Below are 22,179 nucleotides of genomic sequence, written 5' to 3' on the forward strand. Positions count from 1 at the left end.
AAACACTGTTATCTCCTGTCCTTATAGAGTGAGGGTACAGCAACGTATCAAACACTGTTATCCCCTGTCCTTATAGAGTGAGGATACAGCAATGGATCAAACACTGTTATCGCCTGTCCTTATAGAGTGAGGATACAGCAACGTATCAAAAACTGTTATCCCCTGTCCTTATAGAGTGAGGATACAGCAACGTACCAAACACTGTTATCCCCTGTCCTTATAGAGTGAGGATATACAGCAACGTATCAAACACTGTTATCCCCTGTCCTTATAGAATGAGGATACAGCAACGTACCAAACACTGTTATCCCCTGTCCTTATAGAGTGAGGATATACAGCAACGTATCAAACACTGTTATCCCCTGTCCTTATAGCACAAGCATGTCCAACCCGCAACCCAAACTGCTTGTAATGTGGCCCTATTGCTGTCTGATCTAGGAGGGCTGGATCCACTCCTAGATATAGGATTACTAAATGTGTTTGAATGTGATTTTTGTGTATGTCAATAATTATGTGTGTGTGTGTTTATGTGCATGTATGTGATTGTGTGTATAGGTCTGTGATTGTATGTGTGGGAGTATCTGTTATGTGTGCATATGTATATACATGTGTATGTGTCTAGTAGATGGCTCCTTTAACTTGGCAATCCCACATAAGGATAACTAAATATCAAAATGAAAACTCTAAAAGCCCATTTCTTTTTGCTTATATACATTAACTATTATATATTTAATGTGTGGCCAAAGACAATTCCTCTGCGCTTAATGCAGCCCAAGGAAACCAAAAGGTTGGACACCCATTATATAGAGTGTGAGTAGAGCAATGTATCAAACATCATTATCGCCTGCCATTCTAACATAGCAGTATGCAAGATAAGCAGGAGACACTAATATCATTCACATGTGCACCTTTAACTTGTTTGTGCAGACCATGGTTCTGGCCAGTGGGGGTCAGGATGGAGCCATCTGCCTTTGGGATGTTTTGACCGGTAGCAGAGTGAGCCACATGTATGGCCACAGAGGGGACGTCACCTCCTTGATTTGCACAGCATCCTATGTAATCAGCAGCGGCCTGGATGATGTCATAAGCATATGGGACCGCTGCACGGGCATCAAGCTATACTCAATCCAGCAGGTAAGGTCTGGCAAATGTATACAATGCTATTATTATTATGCCATTATTGGTAAAACACTATAAATGTCAAAGTTCTGTGTCCTACGCTTATCTCAGAGCCAAGACCTGAATAGTCAGTATCTCAAGTTTTCAGCTTGTAGCTGGTTCCTGCGGATGATGGGAGATGGTGTCTGTGAGGCTAGTGACTAGCCTTTAGAGAAGATGCCTCAGATGGCAAATCACACCTCTTTCACTAAAGTGTGAATTGTCAGGAATCGAAGATACATTTAACATTTTTAGGCCACATAGTTAAATAAGTCAGCCTTGACTTCACTTTGTAAATTTCCTTTGAATTCACTTTAGCACATTAGTGAATGCCTATGTCAGGTAAATCATTACATTTTAATAGTATAATAGTCTCTGTACTGATAAACCCAATGTTATATAACACAAGTGACTTGTTTTTATGCCTACTGTGTACTGACTGGGCTTTCTTTTAACCCTGTATGTATGGAGAACAGATTAGGCAGAAATATTAATTGATTCACAGATTTTCCCTGTGTACCCCCTCTTCCATATGAGAATCAGCATGGCTGTGTGTATGAAATTGGAAGCATTCGCCCCTTCAACTTCTATCTCTCCCTTTTCCCCACAGGACCTGGGCTGTGGCTCCAGTCTGGGCTTGATATCAGACAACCTCCTGGTAACTGGAGGACAGGGCTGTGTTTCGTTCTGGGACATCGGCTATGGCGATCTCCTGCAGACTGTTTACCTGGGAAAGTGCGAGGAAGCCCAGCCGGCCCGACAGATTTTAGTCCTGGACAATGCAGCCATTGTGTGTGACTTTGGCAGTGAACTCAGCCTGGTCTATGTCCCATCAGTGCTGGAGAAGCTAGACTGAAATGGTGGCATCAGCAAGACCCAACGTTTAGGCCTCGGCTGTGCTGAACTGAGGTGGCACTTTAGCCAGACCCAGGGTCTATCCTGTTACCATGCTTGAAGATTTGGAAGGTGGGCCTCTTGCAAGACCCTGGGGTCAAGCTTAATTCTAATCAATCCCAGCAGTGCTGGAAAGGCCAGCCTTTAAGGTGTTAGTATGTCACTGAAAGGCCAGCAACAACCTTTTTAAATGTACACTTAAACTATTAAATATACTTCCAATGGAATTATACAATACGCAGCTCCCGGTTTTCTTGGTACAGACCAAGCCTGTCTCTTCTAAGTCTGATTTGCAGTTTGATGTTTCTATCATTTCTTTTTTGTTTTAATAATAATGTTGTAAAAATTTGACAGGTTTGTACTGTCCCAGAAAAAGCAGAAGCCTGGAAGATTCGTAATGAATCAATAGCCTCCACACAGGTCCTGGAAGGCTAGAGATAGATGGGGTTCAGCAGGACGTTACCTCTCTTACTTTGTAAGAAACTGCTATCTCTAGGGAAAATAGAGAAGAAAAATGTCACTTTTTCTTTGTTTTAATTATTATTTTTTAATAATAAGCAGTAAATTATTTTCATATGGATTTGAAAAGACAAATCCTTACTGTGCAATCTAATGATACTGAGTATCTCCATGCACTTCATTCAACACCTGTCCTTCAAAGCAATGTCTCTTCACATTAAGACTGCTTTTCATTGCGATACCATTTTTTGTTTTTGTTGTTGGTTTTATTTTATTTAATTTATGTTTTGGGGCATATTTTTTATTTTTTTCTGGCCTTTACACCCAAAATGGAAAATACAGCCGAGATTGTCGATGCCAGTAAGAGTAAGATCTTCATCCTCTGCTTTCCATCTGCCCTGTCCTCCCTGTGATACGTACCGTATATTCCATATAATGAACAGCTGCTAGAGCCTGGAGGTTCGGAATACGGTAATGCCTTTCTGTCGTTGTTTAGAACATGGCCACACATATCCTGAATTTACATGTGGCCATCTATTGTGCTTTTCTTCACCAAAGAGGTGACATGACATGTTTGGGGGCATGAGTTCTCTTTAGAATGGGTGCTGGTAATTAAATAGCAAACGTGAACACATGTGGGTATCGAACCTCTAATCTTAGAGGGAAAACTGCAAAAAGATTAAAAGATGAGGCTCCTAAATGCATTTTGTATCAATGGCAGTAGATATCTGAGTGTCTGCCCCAAGCAGAGGGAACAGCTGGCGTAGCACATTGTCCTGACGGTAGGTCACTGGGCATTGATCTGCAGTGGTTGACTCTGCATCAGTGCCTGGTGAAATATTACACACCCCTCTGACCCCAAAAAAGATTGAATGTAAACGGTGTAACTTTTTAATTTAACCCCTTAAGGACCAAACTCCTGGAATAAAAGGGAATTATGACGTGTCAGACATGTCATGTGTCCTTAAGGGGTTAAAGAGAAACGTGTCCCAGTGCCAGACTAGAATCTTGGTGCAAACGTATCTTAAATCTGATAATTTATTACTTATAACAGAATCCGCAGAATTCGGGTTTGCGCCACATCGACAACCTGGTTTTCAGGATAATTAGAAGCACTTAATGACAAAGTAAATTCCAGAAATCCTAAAAAGTGGACTGGATTATAGCCTTCAAAGGGCACTTTTATAATGTTTTATAGTAGATTAGAATAACAGACAGAGCCAGTGATGTTGTGCAATGTACAATATGGCTCTACTTGTTTCCAAAATATCAAATATTCAGATGACGCAGGGCCTATGTCATTAAAGTCCATTATTTCCGCTAAAGGGACACCCCAGGCTCCTACGTTGGGGCACTGTGCAGGTCAGGTTACAGTTAGTTACCGTATAACTGCAGCTCTCATGAACCCTTGATGTCTATAAAGGATGTTTATGGGATGCTCAGTCCTGGTGATAAATGCTAATCTATGTATCCCATAAATCTCTGCAGAGGGAAGGGAAGGAGAAGGACTAGCTGACAGATGCCAGTCACGCTGAAATAACTGCACACCCTAGGGATTTGCATAAAATGTGAGCAGTCTTTTTATATTGTTTTGCCTGCAGCGTCCCTTTAAGGCAGGTCAGCAGAAATCATTTGTTAATCTCGGTTTTATGTTTATTACGGTTTAAACCCAGGGACTATAATTCCCAGGTGCCTTCCCACAATATAGGTTTGTCCAATGCCAAGTCTAACAGGAGTCATTATACGTAAAAACATGTTAAAGGTTGTAATTTATTTGTTCTGTAGATTTTATGCCTTCTAGAGCTTTATGAGAGTGATACAATGTAAATTGTACAGCCTGCTAGATGTTCTATTTCTGTGTTTTTAATTTAGTTTTATTTGAAATCTTTCCTTACTTTTCTTACATAAAACAATTCACAGGAACCTTTATTGTACTAATCTATTTTCTTCATTGGCGTGGTTTTTTATTTATTCTACAAATGGCATTTCATTTATACTGTGGGACTTTTTCACTAAATTAGGACATGACCTGTAAAACATAGCCGTTGGAGCATTTTTCACATTCGTTTTTTTTCTTTTTGCCTAAAACGTACACTTTCCAAACATAATAAATACATTGGGGTTATGTAGAAAATTGCTCACATTCACATCTGCATTGGTTTTATGTGCATGTTCTTGGTTCTAACATGTTACTTCCTCTTTATGTAATCTCTCTTTAGTATCTACAACTATAAAACACTGACCATAGCATAATACAATACAAACCTCAAAGTAAAAGGGAATAGGTTAATATTGCACTCACAAACGGAATGTTATTAGAAGACCTTTAAAAATAAAAAAAATCAGTGGGTATAATCTTCTCTCTCTTTAATTCTCAGTTTGTATCAAATCATATAAAAGGAAGAGAGAAAAGTAGATCTTTGCTGATAACACTTACAAGATTAAAAAGTATTAAAGCATATCACCAAGCCCCTCTGGTTCCTCACACAGTCCGGATTCCAAGTGGGGAAAATATAAAATCAAATAACTAATAAAGACATTTTAGTATTGCTAGTAAAGTTATTATACCGCAATTATGTGAGGTGTCATTTTAATCAGAAAATACGGTATCTGGTAGACAAGCACATGGAACGCAAGAAACGTGCATTGAAGGCACGCGTTGTTATAAAATGGCGGAGTGAAATGGGAATTGTAGATTATGCTAACGTAGTGTGCCTATAGTCTTAATTTAAGCAATGACAGGAGGCAAATATTGTGCATAACTCTCAGAACAACCAATCAAAAAACAACTACACATTCCACAAAGGTGTGGCCAATCTAAGTTCCTCCCTTTTCTTTATAGCGACAGTAATAACAATATAGTCAGAAATAGTAAAACAAGTCATAAAGAACCGTGAAAAAGAAAGAAGCAATCCATAAACTGAATGAGGAGTCCTCCAGAGAAACTGCAGAAGCGGGTCTTGCCATGGAAGTAACCAATCACACTGAAAGGAAAGAAAACGAAGCGAAAGGCATCTGAAATGGTACGTTGTCCATCTTACAATAACCATGTAATAAACTTAAATTAAACCAGGCTAAATAATTCTAATAATTAAACACGATAAAATTAATGGTAATGATAACAGTAGATGTGCTATCGCTCTAAAACATTCCAAACCTAAATCTTCACAGCTAAAATTACAAACCAAGGAACAGAAAGCATGGGGTTGAAGAAAATAAGGGTGGGAAAATATTCACCTCCTGTCATTACTAAAATTAAGATTAAAGGTACACTACATTAGCATCTACAATCTTACTACAGTAGGCATCATGTCACTTAACTCGGTTATCTCCCAGATTCAGAGGAATCTTTATTGGGAGTGTCACACTTTGTAACCTTGTTGTTATTGGTTGTTGTGTTTGCGTCCCTGTCCCCAACAAGGTCCATGTGGGCGTACACCTTGCTTGGGGACTTGCATAAAAGGCCAGCTGTGGCTTTCATTAAACAGAATGCTTTACCCCTTCATGAAATCTTGGCTCATGTTTGGGGGATTGGGAGCTATAATCACTACAACTTCTTCTATGCTTGGATGTCAGGAGATTCTATACGGATATACTCAGCCAGAGTATAAGGGATCCGTTACAGTAGTCGAAGATTCAAACCCATATTGTCTGACCAACCCCGGAAAAAACCCAGCACCAAGTCCACATCCCAAAAGGGGGAATATATAGGTGCAAGGGTCTGGACAACTTAATACCTCCTAAAAGGTGACAAACCAAAGGGTCCTGACCCACTGGGACGCCTTGAAGCAGAATGTGAGTCATCTATATAGCGGAATGCACCACATTGATATACCAATGTCAACGACCAAGCTAGAAGGGAAGGCACAGAAAGGATGATAGAAACAGAGATTCTAACCCCTCTCCAAAGACCCATTACTCTAAGAATTCCAAGCGGAGATGCAGCATCATCTGGCGTCTGAGCCATTTGGTCCAGCATCTATGCTATCACAAGAGGGTTCAGTTCCCCACGAGGTCCCGGCAGTAAAAGGGAGAATGATGGTAAGAAGAGAGGAAGGTCATAAGGTAGAAACATAGAATGAGATGGCAGATCAGAACCATTCGGCCCATCTAGTCTGCCCAATATTTCTAAATACTTTTAATTAGTCCCTTATCTTAAGTCTAGGATAGCCTTATGTCTATCCCACGCATGCTTAACCCCTTAAGGACCAAACTTCTGGAATAAAAGGGAATCATGACATGTCTCACATGTCGTGTCCTTAATGGGTTAAACTCCCTCACTGTGTTAACCTCTACCACTTCAGCTGGAAGGCTATTCCATGCATCCACTACCCTCTCAGTAAAGTAATACTTCCTGATATTATTTTTAAACCTTTGCCCCTCAAATTTAAGACTATGTCCTCTTGTTTAAGACTATGGTAGTTTTTCTTCTTTTAAATATAGCAAGCAAAATATACACTAGGTATGCAGTTGTGTAGGCGCTTCAAACTTTAAATAGACAATAAAAGCAAGTGTGAAAGAAAGGTGTAATCCCTTAACACCTACAGATAAAGTGAAACAATAAGGATAATTCACACCCACTTAAAGAGATATACAAAGTAAAAAATGAGTATACCACCTATTGCAGATACAGGTATGGTGGTTACATCTGTAAAACAAATGGGACATACATAGTGCTTTCCATATGGGTAAAAACAGGCAATTGTAATGTATGAGGGTTGAACTCACAAAGGTGGAGCCTCATAGGCTCTGTGTACTGCGCTCTTGGGTGCCTATTCAGGCTTTCGGTAAATTCCAGTCAAAGAACCCAGACTCCACGGATTCAGGAGTAAATAAGGATTTATTAAATAATAAAATCTTAATATTACGGGACGGAAATAGGCAGATATATGTACAGAATATAGCGTAGTATGGTACCGCAATTGTGGCCAAAATAAAAGCAGCAGAACACCACAGCATATACACAATATAAGTATACCGCCAGATAGGAGTCCCAATAAAAAGTAAAATGCACTGAGGAAGGCACTTTACTGGACTTTTTATTGGGACTCCTATCTGGCGGTATAGTTATATTGTGTATATGCTGTGGTGTTCTGCTGCTTTTATTTTGGCCACAATTGCGGTACCATACTACGCTATAGTCTGTACATATATCTGCCTATTTCCGTCCCGTAATATTAAGATTTTATACCCAAGAGCGCAGTACACAGAGCCTATGAGGCTCCACCTTTGTAAGTTCAACCCTCATACATTACAATGACCTGTTTTTACCCATATGGAAAGCACTATGTATGTCCCATTTGTTTTACAGATGTAACCACCATACCTGTATCTGCAATAGGTGGTATACTCATTTTTTACTTTGTATATCTCTCTAAGTGGGTGTGAATTATCCTTATTGTTTCTTTTAAATATAGTCTTCTCCTTTACTGTGTTGATTCCCTTTATGTATTTAAATGTTTCTATCATATCCCCCCTGTCTCGTCTTTCCTCCAAGCTATACATGTTAAGATCCTTTAACCTTTCCTGGTACGTTTTATCCTGCAATTCATGAACCAGCTTAGTAGCCCTTCTTTGAACTCTCTCTAAGGTATCAATATCCTTCTGAAGATAGGGTCTCCAGTACTGTGTACAGTACTCCAAGTGAGGTCTCACCAGTGTTCTGTACAATGGCATGAGCACTTCCCTCTTTCTACTGCTAAACCTCTCCCTATACAACCAAGCATTCTGCTAGCATTTCCTGCTGCTCTATTACATTGTCTGCCCACCTTTAAGTCATCTGAAATAATTACTCCTGAATCCCTTTTCCTCAGATGTTGAGGTTAGTAGGGTATCAAATGTCCTATACTCTGCCCTTGGGTTTTTACGTTATTGTCAGTTGCCACAACTCTGACCATTTTTCTAGTTTACCTAAATCATTTGCCATTTGGCTTATCCCTCCTGGAACATGAACCCTGTTACATGAACCCTGTATAATCAGCAAAAAGACACCTTATCATCAAGACCTTCTGCAATATCACTAATAAAAATATTAAAGAGAATGGGTCCACGTACAGATCCCTGAGGTACCCCACAGGCAACTAGACCTTGCTTCGAATATACCCCGTTGACAACAACCCTCTGTTGCCTGTGATTTAACCACTGCCTAACCTATTCAACAATATTGGAATCCAAACGTAAAGATTGAATTATCTATGAGTTTATTGATGAGCCTTCTATGTGGAACAATGTCAAAAACCTTACTGAAATCTAGGTAGGCAATGTCTACTGCACCACACTGATATATTATTTTAGTTACAAAATCAATAAGGTAGTTCCACCTGTGACAAAACGCCTTTTGTCACTGGATGGTTAGGTGACAAGCTGCCCTTTTCCCCTGGCTGTTGGAAGAGCCTGATTGCCAGCCTCCTTCCACATGACTATGGCCCCTGGAAGATTGGGCCCTTTAAAAACATTATTTGGGCTAATGGATTTATATTGTGCTGCTGCTGGCCCTTTAAGAACTGCATTGTGGCTTATGGACTTGTATTGGACCATGCTGGCCCTTTAAGAACGTCTGTGGACATATTGAGACTTTGTGTGACAATGCCCCTTTAATGTCCCCAGTGTCCCCAGACTTAGTTAAAATATTTTGTTTATTGCTATTTTCCACTTGGTTCAGTAAATGGGGCTTACTGAACCAAGTACCACACAGGCGGACCACCCAGAAGTGGAAGTGTGGGGGGCCTGACCGCCGAACTGAGCAGACGCTAAGCAGAGCAGCTCCTGCTCATGGAGGCAAATATTGCGGCATAACTGCTCCATAATTACCTATACTCGACATATAAGGCTATCAAGCAATTGGTGACACTAAGGGGCATCTAACGGTACCACTCATGCTGACCCACCAGCGAGAACCCCCCGACCGCACCATGAGGCCTACAAGCAAGGCAGCCACGGGAGAGGCGGCCGCTCTCCCACTGCCCGACAAAGCTGGAAGACTGATTATGGGCCCTTGTCCCCCCCCCTATGGACCGGAGGGGGTTATCCCGGTCCCAGGAGGTCGCCCGCCTGCTCTAAAGCGACGACCACAACTCACTACTCCTGGCATGGCGGAGCACTCACATGGGCCTCCTGCAGAAGCGCAGCCACGCGCTACACACGACAGTATCGACGCCATCTTCGCAGCCTTTTGGCTCCGTCTGGAGCTGAGACTAAGAGGCTCTCCCCTGCCCACACAAAACCGTTCACCTACCAACAGTACAGAGGACCTCTCAGCCCGGCAGGTGCCCGTTACAGCACAAACGCAACGAGATACTCTGGCTGGGCCGTTCCTGGGCAGGAGTACTGAGTGGAGCGGGGAGAAGCGGGGAGCGAGAAGGCCCCCTCAGGGTGCAACTACCACGTCAAAGCAAGAACCAGCATACACTGGCCCGCCTGGGTTGAGAGCCCACAGGGATGCACATTCCCGGCATCATCCACATAAGCGGAGGTTCCGACGCCGCAGGCGGCGTAGAAACACCAGGAGCTCCTGCAATCCCCGACATGGGAAGGATCCGGACTCCAGTACGAGCTACCGAATCCGTGGAGCCAAGATGCGCGCTCTCTGCAGAGCCTGGGGCTGGAGGGACGCTGATCTCTACCCCTGCCTTCTACCGCCCCACAACGGCCTCAACGAGATCCAGAGCACGGGCGTAGGTTGAACACCAGCAGCTCCGGGTGAGGACTTACACGTACCAGCTGCCCACCTACCACCCTGGATACACAATAGGACTTGAGACACTATTATTGCCATTGCTAACAAGTATACTCATTTACTGTCAGATCCTGCAGTTTAAACAGTGTTAGTCCTTTTGCTTTAGTTCTCCCATCTTGTGTAGTGTTAAATTGTCGAGCTATGACATGTTATAACCTTTAGTTTAACCCTGTAACTATCATTTTGACATACCCATTTGCCTGTCTAGCTGACATGTTCGCTTAGAATGTATAATAACCTGAGGCAATGCAGCCGCCACTCGCTTATGCTCACTCTATAACAACACTGTAATTTACCAATTGTTGAACACTTTAGAGCTTCAGGACGAAATTGAATTGTACACTGATTCTCCCTGGACAGCCTAACTAGACAGGCATTGTTCTTGGTTCTACTATGTTTTAGATAAACGATACCAGCTACGTTACATAAACAAAAAAAAGAAAAATTAGGCATTGAAAACCTGGAAATGTACTATGTGTATTGTTGTACCAACCCTAGAATGTAACTCGCTTAAACGTTTCCTCCGTCTTCTCTTTTGTACCCCATACTATATGCCTTAATAAAAATCAGATTGACAAAAAAAAAGAAGTGGAAGTGTGCAGGCAATTTACCTCCCAGGCTGTGAGGTTACTGCAGGTTAATTGCCGAGCGCTGGGTGGCCGCAGTTCGTGCAAACGAACACGTGGCGGCGGCCATCTTTGTTCATTCGAACAAGGTCAGCGTTATGTGTAGCCAATTCATGGAACTGAAATCGGCTACACATTTCACCGAACACCGCTGACCCTTACCTTCTCCTGCACTTTTTTTCAGCTGCAGAGAGTAAGTCCCGTTCGTGCATTCGAATGGGACTTAGTCATTTTTCTGTGTAAAATAGACCGACCGCACAGGCCAAATCTCTGGAACTGTTTTGGGCAGGAAAATGTGCTGGCAGTCGGTCATAAAGGACTCCCAGCTAACTTTTTTATCTACCGGGGGGATTTGTATGATTTTTGGTTATGTCTATATTTAAGGTATGCTGATTCTGAATATGTATGTTTTATGTGAATGATGCATAATGATGCATATTTTTAAAGTTATAGTATATGTATAAAAAGTGTATTTTTCCTGCCTGTGATAAATTACATTAACCCATTGTGTGCAGTAATTATATCACAGGCAGAGGGGAGGGATTGTATGTGTGTGCTGGGTGTGTTTTACGGTTTGCCTGTAATTGATTGACTGTATTGTGTCCCACCCTGTGGGATGTCCCCTTGCATGGGGACTTGCATAAAAGCCAGTGTATGATCATTAAAAGTTCAGATCATCTTGGACCTTCATGAAGCTCCTGTTTGGGGGATTGGAGAACTACACTCTGGGGATTGCTATAATCACTATACTCCCCAGGGTATAATCACTAAGCTCTGCTAAGAGCTGGTTATTTTTCCTGCTCTCTGGAATTTGGAGAGGTTGACCTACTGGAAGCTGATCCCTGGTCTTGGGTCCAGAGTGGGTAGAGACGGCGAGACCCCAACCAAGCTGCTGTGGTTCGTGGGGTCTGCAGTGGTTATAGTAAACATGGGGGGATGGTTGCACTCACCTAAACATGCTTAAATGGGGTGCTGCTGGGGGCCATATTATACAATAAATACACAAGATCCAGCGCACTCTCCTATCTACTAAACAGCAACTTCAATGTTGACAGATTTTATTAGTTTGTAAAAGTTTTTTTTTTTAAAAAACACCTAATCTAGGCAAAAAAATGGGGATTTAGTTACATTATATGATCATACATTGCATAAGCCTGCCACAACGTCAATGTACCCCATCTTTGGCAGGTCCTACTCTCACAGTCTAATGTCTGCTCTTATGAGATTAACCACTTACTTGGGAAAAAATTCCATCTGAGGCTCTCTGCAGTACAAGGCTAAATAGGGACCTGAGATGAGGCACCTGTAACAGGGAGGGGTGCAAAACCAAGGAGTTGGCTAGACTCCCAAATATATATAGGAAACATGGGGGGATGGTTGCACTCACCTAAACATGCTTAAATGGGGTGCTGCTGGGGGCCATATTATACAATAAATACACAAGATCCAGCGCACTCTCCTATCTACTAAACAGCAACTTCAATGTTGACAGATTTTATTAGTTTGTAAAAGTTTTTTTTAAAAAACACCTAATCTAGGCAAAAAAATGGGGATTTAGTTACATTATATGATCATACAGTGGTTATAGTGTCTGGCGGAGTGCTTGGAGTCCTCGGGAAGCACTAGGAGCATCCATCAACTGAAGGTATTCGGTCGGAGTGCAAGGTGATCCGTTACACCAACAAATCCAGAAACCACGGTCTGCTCTGCCAGAGGGGAGCGATGAGAAGGAGAGACTCTCTGTGAAAGCAATTGTAATGGAGTACTCTCGTCAGCATGGAGAACAGTGGGAAGGCAAAGACCCTTTTTGCGCAGCCAAAGGTGAAGGAAAGCATCCACCACCTCTCAGTACGGATCCGGGAGCCAACTGAAGTACTTCGGAAGGATGTCGGTTGGTCACGGAGGCAAATTGATTCCCATGCAATGGGCCCCTGAGGGATGATAATTCATGGTAAAATTGAACCGTCTAGACGCCTGTCGCTGCACTTTCATCAGTGGCAAGAGAACCAGCCTGCCGTGAGGTCGGGGATCCCCGGAAGATATTCTGCCTGAAGAGCGATGGTGCGCGAGACACAGAACCTGGAAATGTATTTCGTTGCCTCTGACAAGGCCTGGTATTGGACTTTGCCTAGGCGGCAGATGTATGGAACCGTGGAAAATTGTCCATGCAGAGTGGAAGGCAGCAGTTGGATAGACTTTTCAGCGAGACTGTGGTTGGCAAAGGATCACTTCCAGACAATATATGTACAATTTGGTCTCATAGTCTAGCCAAAGGCCTCCTGTGGCTGAATCTGTGTAGTGAGTTTCCCAGCCCCAGAGGCTGGCATCCAATTCCACAATGAATTCTTGTGAAAGACCGAATATCGCCGTGCCATTCCAGGCTTGCATGTGAAGCAGCCACCAGTGGAGTTCCGCCCATACCTCTGCTGAGAGGGCACCCCATTATCGAGTGTCGATTTCTGTCTGTTCACCATGAAGCCCACAGATTCCAGAACATGTACAACAAATTTCACCTGAGATCGTAGCCTGGGTACTGTGTCATAGAACATCAGTAAATCATCCAGGTGGAGAAGGCACAAGATGTCTTTGGACTGACGTTGCTCTATAACCAATTTCAACAGCTGCATGAAACACCACAGAGCTGAATTGAGGCTGAAGGGCATGTGATATGGCATGCCCGATCCCCCAAAAACAAACCAATGGAAACAGTGCGGCGGGACCCAACAGATACGTATCAATTAGATCCAGCCAGGTGAACTAGTTGTTAGCAAGAGGAGATCCTGTAAATGGTGAATTCCGTCTGTTGTGAAAGGGTGGTATACGATGTAGCCATGCAGCTGGCAAGTGTTGATGACCAGTCAGTAACCCCATCTTATTCTCGACCCAAAAGATGTTGCAGAAGAATCCATTTTGGGCCAGTGCATATTGAACTGTGCCTTGGCAAACAGGGATCATGTCTCTTTATACATGAGGAGACTGTGTTCCCATTGTTTGCAAGTTTGGTGTCGATCTCCCATAGCTCTGCCTTGGGCCATTCAGCACACAGTGCAGTGTTACTCTTGCCCAACACACTGATCGAGGGTTGGGTCTATTCATGACTGGCACTCAGATTCAGGTGCATGCCTCGGGAGAGGGCAAGTGAGCGAAGTATAGTATTTTAGCTAGCTGACTCAGTAGAACCAGCAGCGTATCCCACGTAGCCGTAAGGCCCCTCTCAAAGCCAATATAGGGTCAAGGCCCTAATAAAAAACCCTACTGTGGTGTCAAATTCAGGTGCGTTGGCGATTTCCTCAGGCAGGAGAGGTCTAGTGCAGTCGGCTTGCATTGTGTACAATTCTCTTTCACCAAAGCCATGCAGTGGACACACTGAGCCAGGTTCCACTCCTTGAGCATCCAAAAACACCTTGTCCTCAGTCACCAAGGTCAGTGAAGTATTGGCATATTTCCGGTGGTAGTCTTCACCAAACACTGGTATCTTGACATACTGTGAGGTAGATTGGGGTAAGGCCTGCCAATTATCCTCCCCAGAGGCAGAGCCCACTGCCAACCACTCATCGACAACAGTTAAGGAGTGAGGAGGGGAAGAATCATACTCAATCGATTCCACTCAATCTCTTCACTGGGGCTTAGCCTTTGACCTTCAGTGCTGTTGTGGTATGGCTTATTTTCTAGAGACCCCTAAGCCTGAGGTTCATCCAAACCTAATGTCCCCGTTTCTACCTGCTGTTGAGGTAGCAGGCTTTCCCACCGAGGACACAACAGCAGCCTTAATCACCACTTGGAAATCCTGAGTAGATGGAGGAGTCGCCCATGATAAGCCTCATACTGCAGGATACTGTCAGTGGACATAGGCAGTTGGCAAAGCACACAGGGTGACAGACTTCCGGTACAACTGGGTTTATCCAGAACAGCAATATTATTAAGTGCCTCTTGCTTAGTGTAATAAGTGCCAATGTGAGAGGGGCTCACTCTATAAAAATGCAAAAAGGGGTTTCCATCGAGTGATATGGGAGACATGAAAGTCTCATATAAATGGGGGTGAATCCCAATAACTCCCGTCCAGGGGAGGCGGTACCATTCTGCAGATGGGCTCACCCTTGCAATCATTGCCAATGATGGCAGGTATCGACAATGGGGACTCACCCCAGTCATATACCAGAGATGTACCCATGGTGAGCAATAAACAGTGTGTAGCTGTCTTCAGTGAATTATTAGATAGTTAAGGTAAAAATATGGGGTCATCCCTGCAGGGTCTGCTTAAGCAGAACCCATCATATGGTATCTGGGGACTCTGCTAAAAGAGGACACCCATTATATGTATACGTTAAGCACTGTCTTCTCCAAGCATAATTCAGACATGTATTATAATTATATAGGTAACTTATCCATTGCTGTAATATTCCTCTTTGTAATATTCCTCTTTGTGGCAGAAAATAGCGAGTGAAATACTGAGCTTGAGGTTCTTGTACAAAGGTAGAAGCTGGAATAGGCACAAGACACAGCAGTCCAGTAGTTAAACAAAAATATATACATAAAGGATGGAGTATCTTGGTTCTCGGTGACAGATGATATTTAAATACACAGATGGAATAACTGTGAAGACAAAAATAATACAGCAAGCACCTAGTGCAATAATGTATGGTACATAGAATAAAGTGCAAGATGTGTAATCAGTACTCACAAAAGAAGAGCCAAAGATATATGGCTCAATCTGGATGCCTGTGGGATAGTTTGGAGGGATCCCACTCCCTTAAGTTAAGTAGATGGTTCTTTGGAGTTCCCACAAAGAAAATGTCCACACAAAAGGTGTAAGTGAGGACTATATTCCTTTTAATGAAAAATATAAGTAAAATGCAAACCATATAAGGTAAAATAAGATAAAATGAAATCAAAGAAAAAAAACAAAACAAAATAAAGACAAAACAGTGGCTTGCAAAACCACTTTAAGCTAAAAAATGATAAAAGTTCTATTAAGTCCACTTTGGGGTGCAGCAAGACGCGTTTCGCCTAAGTCCTAGGCTTTAAGGAGGAACAAATAGAGTTCATTTTAGAAGGCATTTCATTGATTTTAACAAATAATTTCTTTTGGTTTCAGGATCAATTTTTCTTACAGATTTGTGGTATTACGATGGGCACCAAGTTTGCCCCCAGCTATGCCAATTTATTTATGGCTTACTGGGAAGAACAGTTTATTTCCAGTGGCCATGGCTGGACGGCAAACTTGGTGTCCTACCGCAGATATATAGATGATATTTTTTTTGTTTGGACAGGCAGTATCTGTGATCTTACCCTATTTTTACAATTCCTCAATACTAATGATTGGGGTATCAATTTGACTAGCAACATAAGCGACAATAACATAAATTTTTTGGACTTGAATATTTATATAAAAGACTCTACTATTTTTACTAGAAATTTTTTTAAGCCAGTAGACACAAATAACTATATCAATCGGTCTAGCTGTCACCATACTCCCTGGCTCACTAATGCTCCGAAAGGTCAGTTTAGGACAGTGATGGCGAACCTATGGCACGCGTGCCACAGGTGGCACGCCGGGCCCTCTCTGTGGGCACGCGGCCACAGGTCCGCCATCACTGCAGAGTAGGCACCTGCCTGCCCGAAACGGCAGGCGCCTACTCTGCTTCCGTGTCGGGAGGCAGGGGGAGGGATCTGTGATGCTGATCCCCTGTCCTCCCGCGCGATGCTGTGTGGAGCGTTGCCGGGCGTTACCATGGCAACGCTCCACACAGCATCGCGCGGGAGGACAGGGGGAGCTGCTTCACAGATCCCTCCCCCTGCCTCCCGACACGGAAGCACTGCATGCCACCACCGGACCACCAGGGATGACGGTACCACCACCGGACCACCAGGGATGGCTGTGTCCCCCCCCCCCACTTCATTAAAGGTAAGAGGGAGGGGGGAGTGATACTGACACGCACCACCCCTATCTCCCCAGCACCACCCCCCCAGCAGCACCCTACCCCCCCAGAAGTACCCCTACCCCCCCAGCAGCACCCTACCCCCCAGCAGTACCCCTACCCCCCCCAGCAGTACCCCTACCCCCAGCAGTACCCCTACCACCCCAGCAGTACCCCTACTCCCCCAGCAGTACCCCTACTCCCCCACAACAGTAGCACTACTCCCCCACAGCAGTACCCCTACCCCCCCAACACCCTTACCCCGCAGCACCCTTACCCCCCAGCACCCCTACCATCCCCCCATCACCCCTACCCCCCCAGCAGTACCCCTACCCCCCCAGCAGTACCCCTACCACCCCCAGCAGTACCCCTACCCCCCACACACAGCACCCCTACCCCCCCCACACACAGCACCCCTACCCCCCCACACACAGTACCCCTACCCCCCACAGCACCCCTACCCCCCAGCACCCCTACCATCCCCCCATCACCCCTACCCCCCCAGCAGTACCCCTACCCCCCCAGCAGTACCCCTACCACCCCCAGCAGTACCCCTACCCCCCACACACAGCACCCCTACCCCCCCACACACAGCACCCCTACCCCCCCACACACAGTACCCCTACCCCCCACAGCACCCCTACCCCCCACACACAGTATCCCTACCCCCCACAGCAGTACCCATACCCCGCCAGCAGTATCCCTACCCCCCACACAGTACCCCTACCCCCATCAGTACCCCTACCCCCACAGCAGTACCCCTAACCCCCACAGCAGTACCCCTACCACCCCACAGCAGTACCCCTACCACCCCACAGCAGTACCCCTACCACCCCCACACACAGCACCCCTACCCCCCACACACAGTACCCCTACCCCCCCACAGCACCTCTACCCCCACACACAGTATCCCTACCCCCCACAGCAGTACCCACGCACAGCACCCGTCTCACACACACACACACAGCACCCCACATACAACACCCACACACACGCACCCCCCCACACACACACACGCACCCCCCACACACACACGCACCCCCCCCACCCCACACACACACCCCCCCCCACACACACACACACACGCACCCCCCCCCCACACACACACACACACACGCAATTGCCGTGTTGGCACTTTAAGGAAAAAAAAGTTGGCATGTATTGCGGTTTGGGCACTCGGGCTCAAAAAGGTTCGCCATCACTGGTTTAGGAGAATAAGGAGGAACTGTAAAGATGAGGAAGAATATGTGAAACAAGCGGAACATATAATGAAGCAATTCATAGATAAGGGCTATGATAGAAGAGATCTAAAGAAAGATATGAAGTAAAACTACTAGAAAGAAAATAATTGCTTAAGTACAAATCAAAAAGTACTTCCCGAAATTTTAATGAAGTTTCATTCATTAGTAAATACAATGGGAGCACGAAGAAAATCAAACTAGCCATACAGAAACATTGGCACATCCTAAAGGATGATCCCATTTTAAAAAATATTCTTCCGTCCAAACCAAGAATAATATACAGAGGAACCAATAATTTAAAAAGTATTTTAGTTAAAAGTAACTTGGAAACTCCAAAATCTGAACATTTTTTAGCTAATCTTATAGGTTTTAATGGGTGTGGAGACTGCCTACCATGTAGGGTCACAAGAAGCAAAAAAATACATCTAGTAGACATTAGCGAACAAATAGGACATTCTTATAAAATAAGAGATCATCTGATGTGCCATTCCAAAGGAAGAATTATTTATGCTTTGAAATGTTCTTGTAGTCTCATCTACATAGGGAGAACCATACGACCTCTACATATAAGAATTGCAGAGCATATACGTAACATTAAAAAAGATCTGGAGACACACTCTGTCTCCCAACATTTTAAAACTGTCCATAATCAAGACCCTACAGGACTTTTCTTCTGTGCAATCAAATTAGTCAAAAAGGATTGGAGGGGAGGAGACTACATAAATAAGTTAAGGAAGGAGGAGATGAAGTTTATATTCAATTTTAACACTCTTATACCAAATGGTTTGAATTCTGATTTTGAAGTTTGTCACTTTTTAAAAACATGAATTTTTAAAAACATGAATTTTATCATAGTGGTTCTTTATCTATGTTATATGAAATGTATACATGATATTTATTTTTTCTTTAATATTTTGTTTTTTAGATTCTATTATGTTTTTTACTTTTTTAACATAATATTTTTAAGTCAATCTTTATTTTTAATTTTCTTAACAAAGGTATCACACGTATTGCAACTGTACAAGTGTTACATTATGGTACGAGCAGTATTTGTGGCATTAAACATTAAACATGTAGAGTAATTAGTAAACGTTGAAGCTTTTGTTGTACAATATAACTTTAAAGGTTCATCTAACAATTTGTATGATCCTGAAGGTAGTAAACAGGCCTAGTTTAGTGAGGGGACGGAGGGGGGTCGATATCGGACTGTATTGTGAATGATTCATCGTCAGTGTCACCCCCCTGTCAGTGTCGGGTGTTTAGTTGCTCAGGCTGTTTGGGGGCAGTCTCGGCTCCGAGGAGCAGTGTGTTAGGCCAGCGGCGTGGTGTCATGGTGGGTAACCTGTGTATCGAGGTTTAATACCGCTACATTGCGTCGTATGAAGCGTTTACAGTGGCTGGACTCGCCTCTAAGTCGGAGTCTGGGGACCCCGTCCTAGTGGGTTACTTATATCGCTCAACTTTATCGCCCTCTAAGGGCCTGCCTATGTCACGGTCGGGGTAAGTCAATAATTGTCAAGCGTCCTAGGTCCCCGGGGGGTCTAGGAGAAGGGGTATGCAGTTGTGGTTAGGGTTGGGTAGGGGGGGGAGGAATAGGGGGGTGGGTGTTCCGGGTGGGGTCCCCCCAGCCCCCGCGGCCACGGCATCGGCACCTCCCGTGAGTGGACAGCCATCGCGTCGCTGTTGGCCGAGGTTCGGCCATCACCAGGCGACGCGCCCCGGGGGGCGCACTATGCCGACCCATTCGAGGTATAAGATTTCCAGGGGTACCATTTAAGGGCACACTTGTCAGAGCGCTCGTGCAGGGAGGCGGTCATGATTTCCATGTCATAGATGTTTTCTACTTTATCCACCCATTGTGTGAATGTGGGCACCGTGGTGCGTTTCCAGTGTAGCGGTATAAGGGCCTTCGCTGCTGTGAGCAAGTGCATGGTGAGTGAGTTTTTGTATGTGCGGGTGGGCGTGGGCGTGTGGTGTAGCAACATCGTCAGGAGTAGTAGGGGAAGGTCCGAACCTGTAACCTCCCTGATCTTTGTATTGATCATCTGCCAGTATGGTGTGATGCGTGGGCACGTCCACCATATGTGTATGTTCGTGCCGGGTCCGGACCCGCATCTCCAGCAATCCCCTGTGGTAGTGACCTGCATACGTTTGAGGGCCTCTGGCGTCTGGTACCACTGTGTGTTTATAGCTGGTTTCTTGAAACTTTGTGTTTTAAATTTTTTGATCATATCTCTTTAAAACATTTATCATGTATTCACTTCTCTTATTTATTTTGTCATTGAGGATTTTGTGTATTAGGTATCTTTCTTTAACTATGGACTCTTTGGAGTATGATATTAACTAATTATGTGGTTATGGATTTCTTTCTTTTTTCTTCTATTTTTATGAGTACATACACTGATGAATAATGTACTTAAACGATAATATTTGGTGGATAAGTGGAACGCAAATATTTTGATACATTTCCTAGAAGGATTCCCCACATTGACGGACTTTGCAACTTATAAAGTTTTTTCAAAGAATGGAACGCATTTGCGTTCCAACCACGATAGAATAAGGCGCCCGAAAACCGGAAGTACGTCATCAACGCGCGACCGGGAATAGGAACACCGCGGGAAAAAGGCCGTCATGGAGAGTACTTCAAAGGTATAAAAGAGAACACCAACGAAAAGGTAAACAGGACTGAGGAAGCCTAGGACTTAGGCGAAACGCGTCTTGCTGCACCCCAAAGTGGACTTAATAGAACTTTTATCATTTTTTTTAGCTTAAAGTGGTTTTGCAAGCCACTGTTTTGTCTTTATTTTGTTTTGTTTTTTTTCTTTGATTTCATTTTATCTTATTTTACCTTATATGGTTTGCATTTTACTTATATTTTTCATTAAAAGGAATATAGTCCTCACTTACACCTTTTGTGTGGACATTTTCTTTGTGGGAACTCCAAAGAGCCATCTACTTAACTTAAGGGAGTGGGATCCCTCCAAACTATCCCACAGGCATCCAGATTGAGCCATATATCTTTGGCTCTTCTTTTGTGAGTACTGATTACACATCTTGCACTTTATTCTATGTACCATACATTATTGCACTAGGTGCTTGCTGTATTATTTTTGTCTTCACAGTTATTCCATCTGTGTATTTAAATATCATCTGTCACCGAGAACCAAGATACTCCATCCTTTATGTATATATATATTTCTGTCTGATTTTAGTGTGGATTGAGAGGTTACCACACGGGTGTTTGAGTACTTGGTATATTCGGGTTTGCACACTTAGACTCTGTATTTGTTTTTCATACAGTAGTTAAACAAGATCAGCCTAGAGGGGATTAGAACCCAGACTCTGATAATATCAGAAGAGTGCAGCACTACTTGTTTTAGCTATAGCAATAGCTTCACCTGTGGCCAGATCACTTGAGGAGAGGGGAGAGAGAGCCAGGACAGTCCCAGGCTCCACACTGAGAAGGGGGAAGTACTAGGCCACAGTGGTTAGAGAAGAAATAAAGTATGAAAAGCAATAGATCGGAACGGCAGACAGCAGTAGGGGTTAAACAAACAAAAATATAAAGCAATTTAACTGTGACAATATAAAAAACAGTAATTTTACTTACCGTATATTCCTTTTTTCTTAGTATAGTGGCAGTACTTACAAGTGGGATGTTCCTTCCGGTTCTGGACAAGAAGCTCCCCCTTCTTTGAAGATAATTTTGTGCTCCGCCTGCTGCCTCCATATAACCTGTGAGCCAGAGTACCACTCCAGTAATACAAAAGAACCAAACGGAGACTGAATAATGCAAAGTCATTTAATCCATATGCAGAGGAGGGAAAGTCAGTACTGCCACTATACCAAGAAAAAAGGAATTTACGGTAAGTAAAATGACTGTTTTTCCCTTCGTATAGTGGCAGTACTCACAAGTGGGATATAGCAAGATCCCTGCAAACAAAATAAAGGGTGGGGACTCAGCAGGCCACAGCTTGCAGCACCTTACGCCCAAAAGCAGCTTCAGATGATGAGAATATGTCCAGCCTATAATGCTTAAAAAAGGTATGTAATGAAGACCAAGTAGCCGCTTTGCAGATGTCTTCAGGTGATGCTGCTGCTCTTTCAGCCCAGGAGGTCGCCATAGCCCTAGTGGAATGAGCCTTTAA

The 22,179-nt window shown here is 43.8% G+C and overlaps 1 protein-coding gene across 1 annotated transcript in view; it reads left to right on the forward strand.

The window, feature by feature from the left end:
* SCAP (SREBF chaperone) overlaps positions 1-3,405 on the forward strand; it is a 114,334-nt gene extending 110,929 nt beyond the window's left edge. The window contains exons 22-23 of the mRNA XM_063452861.1: positions 928-1,134; positions 1,769-3,405. Of these exons, the coding sequence (XP_063308931.1) occupies positions 928-1,134; positions 1,769-2,014 (453 nt within the window). The 3' untranslated portion in view covers positions 2,015-3,405. The remainder of the gene's footprint in view (positions 1-927; positions 1,135-1,768) is intronic.
* Positions 3,406-22,179: the final 18,774 nt, after the last annotated feature.

This window comes from Pelobates fuscus, chromosome 4, assembly GCF_036172605.1.
Source record: "Pelobates fuscus isolate aPelFus1 chromosome 4, aPelFus1.pri, whole genome shotgun sequence".
NCBI classification, from domain to species: domain Eukaryota; kingdom Metazoa; phylum Chordata; class Amphibia; order Anura; family Pelobatidae; genus Pelobates; species Pelobates fuscus.